This window comes from Embiotoca jacksoni, unplaced genomic scaffold (genome assembly GCF_022577435.1).
Source record: "Embiotoca jacksoni isolate LCO1_2020_lvr unplaced genomic scaffold, fEmbJac1.0.p SCAF_24, whole genome shotgun sequence".
Lineage (NCBI taxonomy): Eukaryota > Metazoa > Chordata > Actinopteri > Embiotocidae > Embiotoca > Embiotoca jacksoni.
Window position 1 is genome coordinate 1527657 of NW_027185375.1, and position 19010 is coordinate 1546666.

General features: G+C 42.9%; 1 protein-coding gene across 1 annotated transcript in view; it reads right to left on the minus strand.

The window, feature by feature from the left end:
• htr2cl1 (5-hydroxytryptamine (serotonin) receptor 2C, G protein-coupled-like 1) overlaps nucleotides 1-19010 on the minus strand; it is a 169196-nt gene that overhangs the window by 22418 nt on the left and 127768 nt on the right. Inside the window, exon 5 of the mRNA XM_069158979.1 lies at nucleotides 4857-5946. Within this exon, the coding sequence (XP_069015080.1) occupies nucleotides 4857-5280 (424 nt within the window). The 5' untranslated portion in view covers nucleotides 5281-5946. The remainder of the gene's footprint in view (nucleotides 1-4856; nucleotides 5947-19010) is intronic.

Genomic DNA, 19010 nt, shown 5'->3' on the forward strand with positions numbered 1-19010 from the left:
TTTGTGTGTGTGTGTGTGTGTGTGTGTGTGTGTGTGTGTGTGTGTGTGTGTGTGTGTGTGTGTCTGGTCTATCGCTCGGCCAGCCATTTGGGATCAATGCAGTCAAGTACCAGTCTGATGGATAACTCTGCAGGTATAGATCCGGGCTCTGTTCAAGTGTGTGTGTGCGTGCGTGCACGTGTGTTTGCACGGACTAGCGCTCTCTTGTGAAAGCGTACATTAATGGCAGAGCGACTGTCTGTCAGTTTTTCTTTTCTCCCTTCAGTGTGTGTTTGTTTGTGCGAAACATTGATTGCCGCAGCGAGCAATCAGCGGCGGCGGCGGCAGCTTCGAACATGCAGACACAGCAGACAGTGAGCGAGCGAGTGTGTCCGTTGACCACACGCGGCCCATTAAGCAGCAATCAACCTTCCCTGTCCTGCTTAGTATTCCTGCAGGATGGCTGACAGCTACAAAGATAAGTTTTGAACAAGGCAAGTTTGCCCGAGTTGCTGCCGAGGATACAAAAGAGCTGCCAGACAAAATGAGACGTGCGAATACGTCTCAATCTCCGTCTGCATCTTCTCTTAAGGCTTGCGAGTTACAATTTACATAATTCCAGCAATTTGTTAATGCGCTTCTGAACCACTTGGGAACGTAAAGGGTCTGTAACGCCTTACGTTTGATCAGCGATACGGGCCAAACTCCAAAAACTCTCCAATTTTAGATTTCCTATTGACTCGACTGGCTTTCATTAGATCCCCTGTGATTTCGAAATCCTCCAGTTAGAAAGCTGCTTGATCTGCTTAAGACTAAAAGGCTGAAGGCTATAGTGAAACTAAGAAAAAAACACCCAAGAGGCAAAAACAAGTTAAGTCACGGTGGGTTGTAGGTAATGTAGAAGGGGGAAGAAAAAAATGTGTGCACGTGTGTGTTTTAAACCGTCTGTTCGGAGTCTCGTAAGGTCGGGCGATGCTGAAGAAGTGGCGCTCTCGTTTAACCCCGCAGGCTACTTTCAGGGTAATTCCACTACCATCGCTTTTAAACTCATAGCCATTAATGCTATATCTTGTTTTTGTTTTGTTTTTCTGAACAGTCGAGGCAAACCAAATCTTTCATCATTTCATTTGATAATAGTGAGATATTTTTTTTATATTAGCCTTTATATCAAGAAAGAAAAACGTTGTGTTATAAAATTGTTATGTTTTTACATGTATCTCACCATAAAATATTGTCAGAAGAGATGTCTTTTTATAATTGTGTAGAGGAGATTGACTAGAATCTGGCAATATCTCAACCACATTTTGTAGCAGCTAAATTCAAGTGTTGATGAGCTTAAAAAGAAAAGGTTAAGTAAATATCTTTATAGACAGCAATTAGGGTAAATATTATAACGTGTACTAACTTCTCAAACTCTAAATGAATACATTTTGGACTGTCAAAATAGCATCACTGTTGACCTCTTAATCTGTCTGCCTCTGCTGTCACAGTTTCTCAAAAATCGCATCAGCTGATAACTCAGGAGTTTTAGCACTTGTCTGTGAGACACACAAAAATCAAAATCAAATCCAGCCAACATTTAGCAAATCATCAGCAGAGTCCAAACATCCGTCTTCCACACTTGTCGACCTGTCATGATAACATCAGAGGATTCATAATCTGGCTGTCAGCGCACTAGACCGACATGTGTTTTGTTCGCGATGCTCTCACACGTCGCTGCTGCGTAGTCGCAAGGAATTCAGACAAGTATTGGATCAAATCAACCACAGATGGGATGTTGGCCGAAACTACATTTCACACCTTTATCTTTTATACACTTGTCACAGCAGATCTGAGATACGACCCAAAACTGTAGACGACAACCTTGCGACTTGGACTCAAAGTCTGCGAACGTATTTTTGTCAATCGGCTTCTTCGTCTCCCGTGACGTGGCCGAAGAGGAGCATCGCTTTCGGCCAAAAGGTGGAACAGTTTGAGTTGCATCACATGAACGATTTCGGTGTCTCCATATTTTGCCGTGCGCTTCGCACTTGGAAGGTGATACCACGAACATCCATCAGAAATGAGCAACCTTTCAACTGAAATCTGATGGCAGCTGTCGGCGAATCTGCTGAAACCACATGCGCGCAGTGCCGTTGACGCAAAACAGCTGGGATCTGCACGAGTTAAACTCTCAATAATTAAACAGAAATAAGATGAAGAGAAGTCTTTTGTTTTTTTGTCTTCAAATGTTGACCATGTATGTTGCATATTTAGTCATGAATGCAAAAGAAAAATACTCAACATTTCAATTTTTCAGGTGCTTCATACTACGAACCCGCACAGATTTCTCTCCAGGCTCTGCAGCCCCCCCTCCCCCCACAGCCCCCTTCAGCTCCACAGCCACTTTTGACAGCTCTGATAAACTACTGTACACAACCTGCCCAACACCAGCATGCAGACGAAGGTGTGAATAGCAGCGAAAGAACCAACTGGGAATTGGTGAAAAACAAAATAAACAACATTAGTGGCTAAAAGCACGACGACAAGTGAATGCTGATGTTGCTTTGTGCTTTAAAGATGTGTAAAATAAGCAATGTTTTTCCCAATAACACCTTTACCAGCTGATGACGTATCAGATGTGTGTACAGATGGCCTCACAAAGGAGGGGGATACGTCACAGGGGATTACCTCACAAAAATGATAACCTGCTACGTGACCCTGACTTGACAGCAAACCTCCGAAACCACAATTTCTGCCCTGTGAACATTTCAGATCAATTAATGATTTATAAAACAGGAAGACCATGTCTAGGGCTGCCGTGCAACGACAAGACACCTCATATCTTTATTATTAGACCGATGTTGGAAGGACTTAGTCTCTTAGACTGTGTAAAAAGATATTATACCTGATTTGACCTTCCCCAGAAGACTGTGGCGTGTAACATCCCATGACATCGGGGAAAAGTTCAAACGTCCCGGCTTCTCTCAAATTGCTGAACAGATTAATCACAACGCTTTTCAAATAGGCCTCCAAATGACTGCAGTTACGGCATCGGGCAAAATACCGCAGATATATTCATCAGAAAGCGCTGAGAGTTCTTGGAAGTCAGCACTGACAAAGATGACTGTCGCCGAAAACCGCAAAGGTCAACGTCTGTTTATCTGCAGCTCTGAAAAAGTTTTTCGCACCAACTATCAGCTCAGTGACATTTACAGGTACGCAAGTCAGAAATGCATTTCTGCTTCGAGGTGTCGACGTAGAGACCCGGCAGAAATGTTAGAAAGACGACAGACGAGTTTTTAATTTGAGTGTTTTTCATCAACGTGGGGAGGGAGTGATTCAATACACAGCATTCCATATAACAGCTCACCCATCCTCATCCTATTACGCTAATGTGGCCGTTCATGCAGAGTCCCGGCACGGAGAGCGTAAGCACGAACAGCAGTCGATAGCTGGTATGGTATTGCAGTTATCAAGCTGGCATCCTCCTGCTCTCGAATCGCTCGCAAAACAGCGGTGCGTAGCGTCTCGGAGAGAGGCAATAATCATTTAAATAATTGCACTGAAAAATGTTTTGAAGTAATGACAGGGCGCGTGTCACCGTGGGCTAGCAACAGCTAGTGAGTGGGTGGTTGCTCGAGATCGGCGGTGGAAATCTGCAGAGGAGATTGGTTAAATATTGCATGAGATTTATAGTCATGTGTGAGTCATGACGTGAAGAAATGTGAAGAAATTAATAATTACAAGCATTTTACGGCGGTCAGGACACCTGTTTTCTTATCACACCAGGCAGTCTGTGCCGGTAATGTACATGTACGTGGTGCATTTGAATACAATATATCTCTCTTCATGCGTGAAATGCCAGGTGATAACATGTAGTAACTTGTAGACGGAGTGCAGGTGGAAATTATTCTGATGTTTGAATATAAACACACATTTTCTCATTTACCTCGAGTGCTATTGAAACTATGTCCCTATTTTTTTTTTTTTTTTTAAATACCCGCAAGAAACAAACACACTTTTAGAAATATTGAAAATCTTAGCCATGCTGGCTTTAATGTTGCAGTCTGAAAGAGCTCCACTTCGTTCTCTTTGGCAGCACCTGCGGTGATGAGCGGTAATTGCAGCTGGGACTTAAATCCCTGGAGATGAAAACGGTGGCGCCTTTGTGGCGTCAGTAAGTTGCCAATAGATGAACACCTGTTGCATTTGTTAAAAGATATTTATGTCAATGAAAATGTTCAAGATTATTACTTTAAGGATGACATTGTGAGTGTGTCAATCAACTTTGGCCCAGACTAAAATATCTTAACGGCTAATGCATTGATTTCCATTTTTTTGTTCACAGATGTTCAGGCTCATCAGAAGATAAAGCGTACAGACCAACTTGTCCTCTCGCGCCATTGTGAGACTGACAATTTTAGTTTTTTCTGTGGAATTTCTCAACAACTACTAAATGTATGAACATGAAATTTAGGACAAAAATTCATGGTGACCAAGGAGTGGATCCTAATGACTTTGGTGATGTGCTGACTTAGCATCTCATTATATACTGGATGGATTGGAACACCATGAAGGAAATCCTGGAACTAATTTAACCCAAATGAAGTGTGTCTTCTTTCAGCCTGCAGTATTTTCTAGATAAAAAGTAAATTGAAGCAATTGATTTTTCAATTTGTCAGATGTCTAATTTGCTTATTCATGAAAGTATTACACTTAAAACAGACTGGTAGCAAGTACTCATACATTTCCTTGGCGTTCTGGTATGTATACATGAGTGACTGAGCAGTAAAAATCCAAAAGTTACGTGTCCTGGTATTTACTTTTAATTTGGTGTATGTTGCTTCATTCACTTTGTATCTCACCGAGCAGTTTTCTGTGTGTTCATGACTCACCGTAAAGGATGTTGATGAGGGAGATCGGCATGACCAGGATGCCTACGAGCATGTCCGCCACAGCCAGCGACCTCAGGAAGAAGTTGGTGGCGTTTTGGAGCTTCTTCTCCAGCGACACCGCCAGGATCACCAGGATGTTTCCGCCAATCGTCAGCGCGATGATGACGAGTATGAGGAGCGCGGGCCAGTTCTTTTCTTTCATCACCGCCCTGGTGACGGACTCCGGGGTCGTGGAGTTCTCCAGACCTAAACTCATGGCTGCTGCCGCTCCTCCGCCTCCGTTGCTGCCTCCAAGTCCCATCCATGGCAGGGTTTGGTTGAGATCCAGGGGGATGTTGCTTGGCCAAGCCATCCGACCCCCGACCTCGATGGAGGAGGTGGTGGTGCCAAACCCTCCGAGAAGAGCCCTTGCTGGGCCACTCATTCCACAGAGAGATGGTTACCGTGCTGGAGGTTGAAAGAGAACGGACTCCTCTGGTTTGAATTCACCCTCTTCACCAGCAAACGGATGAAGAAGGTGGCAAAACAGATGCACTCAGCATTGAGGGAGACTTCTCTGGAGAGAAGATTGATTCAGGAATCCAGAAAAATGAAAAAAGGTCAATCTGGGGCAAGGCAAGGAAACAGGGAAGGAGAAACTCAGGGGATGGGGAATGACAGGGAAGTGGGAAGATGGGATGGGGAGGAACTGGCTACAAGTGTTGTTGAGTTTATATTGTCCTATAATAAAGCCTCGCTAGCTGCAAACACCCAGATTGTTCACTGAGGTTTAAATCTCCCATTTCCTGCCAACAGTTCATCGGCGAAGAGTCCTCAAGGTAGGCGGTAGGCCAACAGTGTTCCGAGCTGCTTCCTGGTGTTCAGCCACGTCTACCCCCCGACGGAAAGGAGTCTTTAAGAGTTTCTAATGTGGAGCTGGAAAATGGATTACTCATATTCATGGCTGGTGCCCGATCGATGCAAGGTGGTACCGACGGGTATCAATCAGTTTCAGAATCCGCATTCGGCTGTAAGTCTTGCTGCGGTGGAATGAAGGTTTTTATCCAAGTGGCTTTTCTTCTGTCAGATCAGAGTTGATGATCCGGTTGAACTGTGGAAAGAACCAATGAAAAAGGAGATTAGGTCATTTTAACTTCCTGTTTCACCCAGTCAATCATCATTTACGCAAAATCAAACTTTCTCGTATTAAATATCTATCTTCCCTCCTTGGTATCCAATTTCCTCTGTGCCTATATGCTTTGATTGACCTTCCCAACCTGCCATCCATTTACTCCCTTCATCCCAACTCGATGACTTCTTTCCTTCTTTAAATCTTCCCTTTAACCTTTTACGTATTTCTTACTTCAGCCTCTTTCCTTCATTTCTTTGTTGCCCTCGTCTCACAGCGACTGCTCCTTTAACCAGATGAATTTGTGGCATCGTCTGCACCGCTGACGAAGGTTCAGGTGAGACCGCAACTGACGCCGTTAAACACTACAGTCATTTAAAATAAACCGAAGGGGATAATACGAAACAGAAGCTTTGCGCGTTTCTACCCTCACATCGCTGTATGTGTGTGTGTGTGCTGAAGTACTGGCTGTCCACTCAGGCAACTTTGTGATTTAGCGCCTCATAAACATCTTCAAGGATAGGTGGAAGAGCCGAAGTGTGTGTGTGTGTGTGTGTGTGTGTGTGTGTGTGTAGAGCTCATATGTCTTTACCTGTGAGAGAAAGATGGAGAGCGAAAGACTGTGAAAACCAACGAGCCATGTTTTAGGATGCGTGGGCGTGTGGGCATGTTTAAGAATGAGAAGTGAATGGGTGTCTGTGTGCTTGCCTCCATGTTGTTTTTCTTTTTGCGTGTTCGTGTGCGTGTACTTGAGATAAAAAGCCAGCACATCTCCAGACAGACCAGCTGAGATAGTTTAGTGGGTGGCGAGTCTACGACAAAATCGAGGCACTCTGAGTGTGTGTGTGTGTGTGTGTGTGTGTGTGTGTACATATTTTACTCGTTGCAATGGAAGCCCTGCTTTGCATTTTTCCTCACTGCGTGGGCATGCTCGCTTTTGTATTGTTTCATCCGTGTGAATGTATTCGTTTGTTTGAAATTACTGTGCATACAAATGAACTGTCTAGGTGCGATTGTGTGCAAACATTCATTCAGATTATTAATGTGCGTGTGGGCAGATCAATTCCTACGCGTGTTATTTGTAACAAGCTCTCACTGCTGAATGACAAAATAATATATACCGCTATGAGCCTCTTACAAAACGAGCTGTAGCACGGTTATGGAAGTATTCTTGTGATTTCTGATCCGCTTGTGTTCTGCTGGGACCTTCTGAAGCGTCTGAGGGGGAAAACGTTGGCTGGAAAAGCAGCTGAGGTGTGGTGCGATGGCACTTTGGTTCTCCGGCACGACAACTCGGCTGCTCAAGTTTCTCGCCCGCGACAAAGGCATCACCGATCCACACCACGCTTTCTCGCGGGATTTGTGACTTCTCTCTGCTCCACAAAACTTTGGTACGAAATTTGACGCTGGCAAGATTCAGGTCCGTGGCGAAGTCGCAAACGCGCAGGTACCAGTGTTCCAAAAAAAAAAAATCGTGTGTAAAAACACTCATTCATGAAGGTTAGCTTCTACGCTCTGTTCACAGTCTAGGAAGTGTTTGTTCGCCCCTCGTATTGTGTCCGTCTGCAGTTTGAGTCGTCCTTTACGTTCCCAAAGTATTTTTTGTTTAATCAATAACCATGTCTGAAAAAACAGATTGGAGACTCTCTGTGTGTTAAAATTGAAAAGCTTAAACGACAGTGTTGCTTCGCCATCTGCCATTGTGTCAACAGAACAGACGGTCGCACGACAACATCCCTCTTCGTTGTATTTCTCACAGGTCTTTGGTAGTCTTGACCACAAATGAAGCTCGCAGGAGACACATTTTCTCTTAAAGAAATCAAACTTGATAAAATGTTATTTATTATTAATCTGTCATTCAAAATTGTATTTTCTTCTAGAGAGTCAAAGAGGTTCAAATAAAAAAGAAAAAACCTTTGCAAGAAAAAAACGATTTAGTGTTTAAATGAATGTTAATTAGCTTTAGAAGTGTTTGAAGGTGTTATTCTGTTGGTATTTTCAGATTCTGGTTAGCCGTTCACCCTCCCACCTCCATTCTTTCTGCTAACCACAGCTAAGCTCGGCTAATAGCCTCCTGACTCTAACTACGTTCAAACACACATGAACGTGGTATTGATCTTTTCCTCCAAGTCTCAGAATTGAAACCAAACTGCATATTTACTCAAATATTTTATTAACACTTCAGTTTTTGGTTAAGTTGGGAAATTAAATGCCATTTTGCTTAAATTCCAACGCAGCTCAGTTTATATACCTTGAGAGTTTAGAGTTTTCGTCACGGGACTGATGCTGTTTGGTATGCAGTAACATAATTACATTGGTTCACTGCTTTCTCACTCAGACCATATCGAGCTGCTTTTTGCCCATCATTTCCAGTCCTTCATAACTTTACTTTTAAGGAGCCATATCATCCCGCCTCAGCGTCTCACTGGGCTCTATAGTCTAACAGGGGCTCCAATGTAAGCCTTAAAAAAAAAAAACAGGATTAATCCCCTTTTTAGAAACAGGAAGTTTGCAGCACAAAGGAGGCTGAAAAAAAAACACTTTCTATCACGATTGATTGATTATTTGTCTTGGATACGTCTGCACTAGAAATAATGAGGACAGCATGAAGTCAATAAAACTGCAGAGTTGTGTGGTTTCTTGCGTCTCACTCCATTAAGGAAGCTGCCTTTATGCTTGACTGCAAATGACGGCTGACGGCACGACAATGAGGTCTGGTTTAAAAACCAGCGAACCTGTACCTAGTAAAACAATGTAAACAACTTTAAATTAGGAAGAATTATATGCGTGAAGATGCACATGCAGGAATGTTTGTGTGTTTGTGTTTATCGAGCGTGCCCCGCTCGATGTGTAAAAGACAGGACGCCTCTTATCTCCTCCTCTCAGAGAGAGTATCAGCATAGTTCACAGGAAACTAAACAGCACTGCTGGCAAAGCATTAAACTGGCCTGATAAAGTAGCAATATATCAGAGAGAGAGAGAGAGGGGGGAGGGAGGGAGGGAGAAGGGAGAGGAGGAGGATGGTTGGCGGGGTTAAACGGAGTAAAGGAGGAGAGAGGTTAAGGCCATTTCGGGCTGACGGTAAATTTCGTCACCTTTCCAAACTTTTGAGTGTCTGTTCGAACCCAGTCTGAACAGAGCCGAAGTCCGGCTCATGTGACGATAACGGACTGACGAGTAACTAAATGTGTGTATAACTCAGTGCACATGGACGTGGAAACCCTGAATTGACCGTAAGCTCGAGAGGATATAAAAGAAAAGAGACTGAGAGGAAAGTAGAGCTAGAAAGAGCAGAAGAAAAACACACAAAATCTACGAGTCACCCAGAACCAAGATGAACCAATCACTCGACTCCACAGGACAGTCATTTGTTCCGCAAACAATAATCATCTCTTTCCTTTGAACCATCCGGCTTTAAACCTCGAACCTGCATGAAAACGAGCAGTTCGCGAGCTTCCGACCAGAGATTAGATGCAGCCCGCCGAGCCGACCAATCACGTCATCTGCAGACTCACAATTGGCGTTGTGACTGTTCAACGTATTCCGCCCTTCCTAGCGAGAGTCCCGCAGACACGTCTGGAGACTTGTAAAGGACGTCGCCGCCGAAGCCCGGTTAAGGCGCGGACGTCACCGCGGGGAGAGAGAATCGCTCCTGCGGGTATGTTTGTTTAAGCCGTTTCTGCCCCGCCAGATAAAACAGTGGCAGGGAGACGTGCCGGGAGCATTTCCTTCTTATGAGAATGAACTACAACGAGCAGACGATAAAAGCTCTTTTGTGCAGCTGTAAATGTTGGTAAATGATTAAACGTCAATTTCTTCGCCAAACAACAGCATACTTGCGTAGCAGATGGTTTGATTCTCATTTTCCGTTGCTCAAGTGCTTCTTTTGCTTTGCAGGATAACATCAGCAGCAGATAGGAACTCCTGAGCAGCACATGAATTTACATTTTTTTTTAAATTTATTGTTCTTTTTATTTACAACTTGGGTGTCCCGAAATTACTTTTTGTTTTTGTGATTGCGCTTATAATGTGCTGTGGTAGATTACGCAATCCCTCCAAGTTCAATCGATCTCTGCAGTATTGGAAGGAGCTTGCTCTGCTAAAAATGATTTACGGCATAAAGTATTCTTTCCTAACAAAATTCACTATATTAAGAAAAAATAACTCCTCATTTACAATCATCACCAAAACAAATCAGACTCCGTGCACCGGAGAAAACATCAATTATTTTTCACTCACTTTCCAGTTTTATTAAAAAAAAATTCTCGATTTTACCGCAAAAAAACTCCATAAATTACATTGAAACTTTTTAAGACAATTTGACGTAAAATCAAACATTTTTGATTGCGACAATCACCAAAAAAAAAAACTCTGGAAGGACTGATTACATTTTTAAGAATTCAACGTTGAGGACGTTTGCGGCGTTTTGAGTTTTATTATCTTCACCGCTTATTTTTTTTTATGTTGTGCACATCTCCACTGATGAACCCCCCACATCGTGAACAGCCCGGGTAGCCCAAGAAAAAGCCTTCAAAGCCTTTGACTTCCTGTGTCTGTCAGGTGAGCATCTTGCACGGGAAAAGGGGTGGGGGGGGGGGGGGGGGGGGGTCATCCCCTGAGAGTCGAAGCATCCTAAATAATCAGGCATCATAAAAGAAAAACACACTCTGTGGGTTTTTTTTTCTCCTTTGTCTGTTTGGCTAGCTCCAAAGAAAGCGCCTGCACGAAAAGCAAAAAGAAAAAGGCCACATTTGAAGTGCAGATATTTTCTCCCCGGAGAGAAGCCAACAAACAGCAAGAATTCAAAAAGGAGTAGAAGTTGAAGGAACGGGCCCCAGCGCCGGTGCAGCGTTTCCTCTTCGGGTAGAGGCTTTAAAGAAAAGGCAACAACGCGGTGAGAAATTTCACCCCAAAAAACAAAAAAACAAAAAAGCAAACCAAAAACAAGAGAGTTACTTGCCGCATCAACTTTGAAGCCGCTTTTAGGGAGAATTATGGAGGGCTTTGAGTACTGCAGGTGTTCTGAGGAGGAACGCCTGCGTCTTTTCAAAGCAATGCAAAAAGAAAGAGGCGGGAGCGAGAGAGAGAGAGAGAGAGAGAGAGAGGGGAAACAGTGTCGTTCCACCATCGGTAAATCTGGGCACTTACTTCTCCTCGACCTCCCGGTTGATGTGCTTGACCTTTATTCCCCCCCCTCCTCTTCCCCCCGTTACCGGCGGTTACCGACGCTACCTCTCTGTTCTTTTTTCGCTCTCTCTCTCTCTCTCTCTCTCCCGCCGTATCAATCCCTCTGTCACCTGTCACCCCGCACCTCCCGAGCGAGGGTACCGGCGGCATCCGCCCGCCCGCCGAGGAGACGGAGGGGAGGGGAAAGATCAGAGGCAACGGCGACAGAGAGGCTTTGGCTTTTGGCGCTCTCCTCGTGAAACATTTCGGATCAAAACTCGGGTAAAAAGAAATAAAAAGAAAGAAAGAAAAAAAAATTTAAAAAAAGCAGCGACTGTAAACCTGAAACCACACGGACGCCTACGCGCACGCCCACGCGGCAGCAACAACCAACAACACAACGGAACCTTCGGTTCGATCGTCCGGCACAAGCACGGCGGCGCCGAACGAACACGTCGTATGGTTATGTAATTTCTTAAGAATTTCTTCAGTTTTCTTAGAAAGAACAATTTCTTTTTTAATTTTTTTTTTTTAATCTAATAGCAAGTTTGCTACTCTTGTAAAATATGAATATTCTCAGAAAAAAAAAAAAGCCCAAGAACATATTAGTTATTTGTTGAATTACTGGCCATTTTATTCCTCCTACGCTGTCTGATGAGTGGTATGTCAGAGGCAGCTGTGCCTCAGATGGTAGAGCTGGTTACCCGCTAATCATAAGGGAGGCGGTTTGGTCTCCGGTTCCCTTCTGTCCATATGCCGAAAGCTCCTTGGGAAAGAAACTGAACCACAAGTTGCTCCCGACGGCAGGCGAGCATTTTCTGCCATCGGTGTGTGAATGGAAAACAGCGTAAAGCACTTCGAGGGCCCTAAAGGTGATAAAACAGCTTTGTAAGTGCAAACCCTTTAATATATATATATATATACTCCCAAAGCAGCTGCATAAGCTTCTTTTATTTGAACAATAACAAATTGATACTCAACACACACACATACTTCCCCGGTAGCTCGCGAGCTACTGGTTGGGTATATAACTGCACATACCTACAATGTAAATTGTGTTCAGTTGTTCAATTTCTAATAATATTACTTAAGCCAATACTTAACAAATATGGAATCCAAGACAAGTGTAGGATTACATATTTTGTATTAACAATTATCAACCGGGGCTGAAATCTTAAGATTTACAACTTCTGCTTCTGGTGAATATATAAATAATAACAGTAAACGTGCGGGAAATTTTCCGCAAATGATGATGAAATAATGACATCACTCACACCTTTAACTAAATCTGATAAATCCTGATGGGGAGTTTGTCCTTTGATCAAACGTGTCTCTAATATTACAGAAAACAAGGTAGTAAACTTATGTACATCGTTCTTTAAATCTACAGAAGAAGAAACGAGACGAGAAGTCGCGACCGACAGAAGATGTTCGACTCCCATTAAAAGCCTTCAGAACAGTGTACTGAAACGTCCCTGATGTGTAACAGCGACACGATTTGATGCAGGTTGAACATGAAAAAAAAAAAAAAAAGAGTGTGACAAGAGTCGGGTTGTGATATGGATCGTGTTTGACAGTCACACAGAGGTCATTTCCATCTAATGGACTGCACAGATGGAGCGCCATTTCAGGAACAGGCCCGGGTGAAGTTTGTCGGCTGGAGTTTGACACAGGAAGGTAGTTCAATAGAAAGAAGCAGGAGGAGGTGGAGGAGAAGCAAAAATAAAAAAAATAACAACCAATTTTGAAAGCTAACACTGACACTGAGAATTTGCAATTTAAGAAATGTAAAACCCTGAAATTAAAAACACAGATTCAACTCCGTGACAAACACGAACATTCACTTCCGTGCACTTGATTGATGGAATCAGAAACCACCCGAATAAAATGTTACTTGAAGGACAAAATAATGGGATAGTCAATATGCGAAACCCAAACTCTGACACCGAGCAGTAATTACAGATTTTGAAAGGCAGGACTCATGCCGAGTCAAGCTTAAATAAAACTCCCAGCCTTCAGAGCGCAAAGCTTCACAGAGGGCGGGTACAAAAAAGGAGTTTGAGTAAGTAATGTAGTTTCAAAACACTAAAATCGTACACAAAAGGAATGTTTTTCGATTATTTTCTTTTACCATACGGGGGGCTCAGAGGCTTGTAGGTCTCGCTGCATGTAAAGTTAATAGCATGCAGTTTAATTGGGCGATTGGTGCGTTTACATAACCTCCACAGAACGTCGGTTGTTGACTGCTTCATTACAAAAAATATTGATTGGACTAAGAAAAAAACAGCAATTTCATATTTTCTTTTGCTTGAACTCGGAAAATCTTCTCTCTCCACATTTTCTTTTTAATTATCAAAAGAAAAACATTAAATTGAATGAGAGGTGCTCAGATGAGAGGAGAGTCACAAACACAAGAGTTAAGGAGAGTGAGGGAGAACCAAAGCGAGCAAGTAAGTCTCGGAGCCGCGACGTCATAACTTTTCATTAGTGCAGGGGGGCGAAGGTCAACACCAGACTTATGGTGCTCATCCAGGAAAGCAGACAGACAAATGTTCTGCTGACATCCAGTTTTTTTTTTTTTTTTTTTTTTTTTTCCCCCAGCTAGCCTGGCTCTGTCCAAAGGCTCATTAGCATGTTATACGTTGTTGGTTTTAATGCACGTAAAAAGACCGAGGCGTTAGGCTTAATGCTTAATTAACGATGGAATTATTTTCAGCAGGACCACCAGAATACTCTTCAAAGGATTTTGCAAATGATCACTTGTTAATTTTTTTTTATTGACTTTTCACGAGAGAAGTAGATGCTTTTCATTTTTAATAGGATTTTTTTGAGAGCCAGACGTTTTTGGACCCGAGTGGCCCTCAAGTGGTACTAAAATCCCACTTTTGGTACTATTTAATCTCGTCAATTAGGCATTCAACCTATTTACATTACAACTTCATTACTGTTAGTGGTGGAGTTTCCCATTCCCTTCCCTTCCTTCGCATGCCGACATTATGCATTTTGTTCGGTTGCATTTAAAACGGATCCACCAGGTGCTCATCTGTTGAATTTTCTGATGACGTGTTTGCTCAACAAGTGTTGGCATTCATATTTTTTTTTTATCATCATACATCAACCAGGGCTAAAATTGAGTCTACTGGAGCCAGACGTTTTTTGGACCCAGCCTCTAGGGGCCCTCAGTGGTACTGCACGCTGGTGTTGACTTCAGTTTTCAGATCCAGAGACTACATCCACTTTAATCTACCGTCTACGGGTGGATCGATAGAAGAATGGATTCAAAGAACTGCGGCACCATCTTAAGTGGGCAGTAGCAATGAAATCCAATGATGTGTTGGATTTATTAATCCTGGAACGTCCTCTTGAATGTATTCACATTTCTTTTTCTTTCGTTTACCTGACATTTTTGTTTAGAAACTAACTTTTGCAAGAGTTAAATAATAATAATAAAAAAAGATTTAACTACAGAGAAGTGGGGAGAGTGAGTCAGAAAGTGACCTGGCAGTAAGAGGGATGTACAGTTCCAGAGCCGGAGAAGGTTGAATGTGTTTAAAGAGTCAAAGTGGCCAAGTTCACTCTCTGCCGGATGATGTAAAAGCCATTAACACAGATCTGCACTGCTAATGTGATACCACATAATCCCTCCATCTGTGTGTGTGTGTGTGTGTGTGTGTGTGTGTGTGTGTGTGTGTGTGTGCATGTGTGTCAGCGAGAAGAGGGTGAGCGAGCGAGCGAGTAATATGGTGACTCAAAGACATTGTGTCTGTCAACTGATAGTGTATCTGAATGTGTGTGTGTGTGTGTGTGTGTGTGTGTCTGTGTGTGGGCATGCTGATGTGTTCAAGGCCTTACAATGCGGCGTGTAAGATTGGGCAGACGGATAACAGATCACAGCGTGTTTACTCTGAGACAATGGAGAAGAGAGACTTCCGAAAAAAAAAAAAAAAAATCAGTGGAGAGGCTCGGATGATACACAGCAGACACTCAGCTGCATGCAAAGCCAAAGAGGGAAAAGAAAGACGAGCCTTCGGGCGCCACGGAAGCAGAGAGACGGAGACAGAGTGTAAAGCTCCACATTCAAAGAATACAAAATGACAGATAATGACAAAGCAGGAGAGACAGAGAAATGATGAGATGGAGGGGAAATGAGTTCAGCGGGAGGAACATGGTGGAATATTAATGGCTCGCTATGACCAGGTTTTACTACCACTTTATTTCTAAGAGGAGGAGAACAAGACGCAAAGCTGGGAAGAAGACGGAGAAGGTGAGAGGTGAAGAAGTGGCAGCAGAGGAGGGAGTCGTCAAAAAGAGAACAGAGGAGTGAGGAAGAGATGAGGCCAAGAGGTAAATATGAAGGAAGATAAGACACGCAGGAGGAAATAGAGGAAGGAACCGATGTCAGAAGTAATGACGGGGATCGTAGGGAACGGAGGAATAAAAGAAGTAGCATGAGAGGAGGAGTCGTGGGGAGGGAAACCAGGATGTATCTGGATCATTTTTGAAAGTCTGGACAACAAAAGGAAAATTAAATCCAAACCACATTCTGAGGTATTTTTTTTCTAAATGCGATTCTAATCAGATTTTCTACAGATGTGTCTCAGTCCGGACGCTCTGCTGCCTCACGTCAGATTCATTGCGCTTCTCTCGACGCGATGTCTGGACGCACCAAATCCAACCCGCTCACTGTCTGTCTGTCTGTCCTAAGAGTCTGATGTGAGAAACAAATCCAAAGCCTGAAGGCGTTTCCACCCAAGTTGCAATTGTTCTGTGAACCAGACGGTTTTGCAGTTGCTCTGGGTTTGTATCGGCGATACCCAGACAAGCGTTATTCCTTAATGGTGCTCCAACCGCCACTAACCTTTAATTATTGAAGGAGAAAATGGACTTCTCCTCCTGGATCCTCGCACTGCAAAAATAATTCCTCACTTTGATATCATCAAAAGCACGTATGAAACGCATTTCGGTCATAAGACACAATCTTAATCACCAGATGGAGGTTATTTTTTTTTTTAAATTTCAGTTGTCATACATTTCAAGATGTTTACTTTTTTTTTTTCGTCCTGAGAACTTCAAGGACTTTTTTTTTTTCCTTTAGAAAGAAGCAAAGTTGCCTTGAGTGTTTTCATGGTCAAGGAAGAACTTTGAACCTTTCGAACGAGGAGTCCTCAAAGTGCTCAGAGAAAATGGAAGCGTAACCATCGGCAACTCAAACTCCATCTGCTGAAGAACAACACAATAATGTAATATAATCAAAATCTTGAGCTCAATCGTACGTTGACTTTCTTTTAAAAATCATTAGGATGAATAATTTAACGACTAAAAACCCTTTTAAAGCCATTAACGAATATTAACAGTTCCACTTCAGTGAGACGGAGGCCACAAATTGCTTCGACTGCGGTCGCTCAGTTAATTTAACCAAAAACATACTGATGTTTAATTAGTACATAGCAGCACAGCGGCAGTCTCACTGTGCAATTTGTATTCTTAAACCAGTGAGGAGAAAGAGGGACGTGACGAGGAGGGAGGCGAAGGAGCGAACGGAGCGGAAAAAAAGTGGAAAATGTCACTCGGAGTCGATAAAGTGAGGTAATGAAAACGAAGCTCGTTGTCAAAAGAAGAAAAAAAAAAGAAGATATATACGCACGCGCAAAAAAGGAATGCATAACCAGTCAACCGCAAGACGCGCGTATCTCGGCAGGAGAAACTCATTATGTTTCCTGAAAGGCCTCTTGGCGACTAAACAGAAACCCCTCCCCCCCCCCCCGCCCAACCTCCCATCAAGATTTTCTAAACACGAGGTACATTTCGAGAACCTTTTCTCATAATTTAAATTCTTTCTTTAGTCTAAGGTTAAGCTAATGTATTCCATAAAAGATGCACTCGCCTTAATCCTGAATTTAAAGACTTGAGTGTGCACCAAGCTGGAGGTTTTTACATTTCTGGTAATCGTTCTCGACACACAATAATTCACGAGGAATTTCTAGGCACTTTTTAATAGCTGTTATACAATTAGTTGGATCCATTCGTGAAGCCGCCAGCTGCAAGCCACCATTATCATTTATTTAACAGTTGCGCTCCAATCTAGTTTATTTACATCATTTCTATATTGGCAAAAACAATGTCTGCTTTAATTGAATGTAAGTGTTGTTTTTTGCGATTTGGAGGAAATGATCCAGCATTTTGCCGACCGACTTTTCTAATCTAAGATGCTATGATTTATAGAGGAAATTGAGAGTCTGAAATCTGCTTTTCAAAAAAGTTGATACTAACTTTTCCTCCTACTTATATTAAAAGTTAAGACATTCCAGCCAAGTAAGGAGGCTCCTCAAAAAAAAAACTTTTGAGTGTGATGCACCAACTCCGTGTCGACTCCTTCGTATGAGCGTTTCTTTTTTGGTTTGTTGTTGTTGTTGTTGTTTGAGGGGGCGCGTGCGTCGGCCGCTGTTAGAAATTCCATTAAAGCACAGTCGATGTGTCAACAGCAACACCACGAGCGCAACAGCGATCCGTGCTCTGGGCGCGCCGAGCGGCTCGGCCCGGTGAAAGAGAGGCGATCTGAAAGAAATTTTACCTTCTCAAAAAAAAAAGGTTTTAGAAATGGGATTTCTCCTTGATTTATGTGCCGCTCAGCCAGTGTTCCTCTTTAGTACAGAGTCCCGTAGGAAGAGGAGAGCTAAAATTTGTCCTTCAGGGTATATTGGTACTTTATCCTTGCCCAAACTTTAGATAACTTGTTATACATTTCTGATAACTGGCCGCTTGAAGACTTGGGAGTTTTTATATATTGAAAAGCTTTTGCTCACTTCTAGTCAAGTCACATTACTTCTGAAACTCATGAGATTCGGTTAAAGTTTGAGCATAACTCGACAACTCTTAATTCAGTATTCTAAGAAGTCTTAGTTAACATGCATACCAGTTGGGACGTGATCTCTTTGTATGGTAAACGCTTCTATTTGATCACTTAAAGTGACACTAACGAGTCATTTTTAGGTGAATAGATGTAACTCGCGTTTGACATTTTGGCCGTTGTCATCTTCAGGAGCCGGAACACCACATTTGAACGAGCTGGGGAGGAGCCAGGTGCCAAGAACCTGAGGACACCATGACCGGCACCAAAGCAATCTGTACTTTTCCTGCTCTGTATTAGGGAAAGTAAAGGCAGCGGTCCCTGAGGCAACTATATTGTGAGTAACACTGCGGAAAAAAGGAAAGACTGTTGGATGACTTGATTTCACACCACGAGGAGCATGAGGAAAGAGAGAGGAAAGCGTCTGCTTGATGACTCCGGTAAATGACTCTTTTATTACAGTGCGAATTGTGATAGGCGCTTCAGAGGCATTTCCGGTCAACAAGATGCAAATTCCTTCCGGCGGTTGGCAATTCCAATTAATACGTCAGGGTAGAAAATGCTGCGTGCGATGCTCTCAATCAAGTTTCAAACTTTATATCGTTACAGCTTGTATGACATTTATTTCAGACAGACAGCCTTTTCTGTGTGACCTCGGTTTCCAGGTAATACAAGGTAAATGGGGCTTGAGGGCAGGTTTCCGTGAGAGGTTTTATTGGTGTAATGGATGCTGAGAGAAAATCAATGGTGCCATAAATTTCAGTTGAGCCAGCTGGTCTTGTTGTGATTGTCAATTATATGTCTGTGACGGGAGGTGACCACTCGGTAGTAACACATAGAGATTTCAACCGCCTTTATGAAGCCTGACGAAGACCTACCAAGAATCGAAGGGATCCGAATGGGATGCACCAGCTGTCTATGCTATTAAGTTGTAGCTACTGCACATCTTAACATTTACATATTCAAATGTAAGAATGGATGGAGCGGGACATTCACAAATAGATTGGTGCACTGTCAGCTATAAAGAACGTGT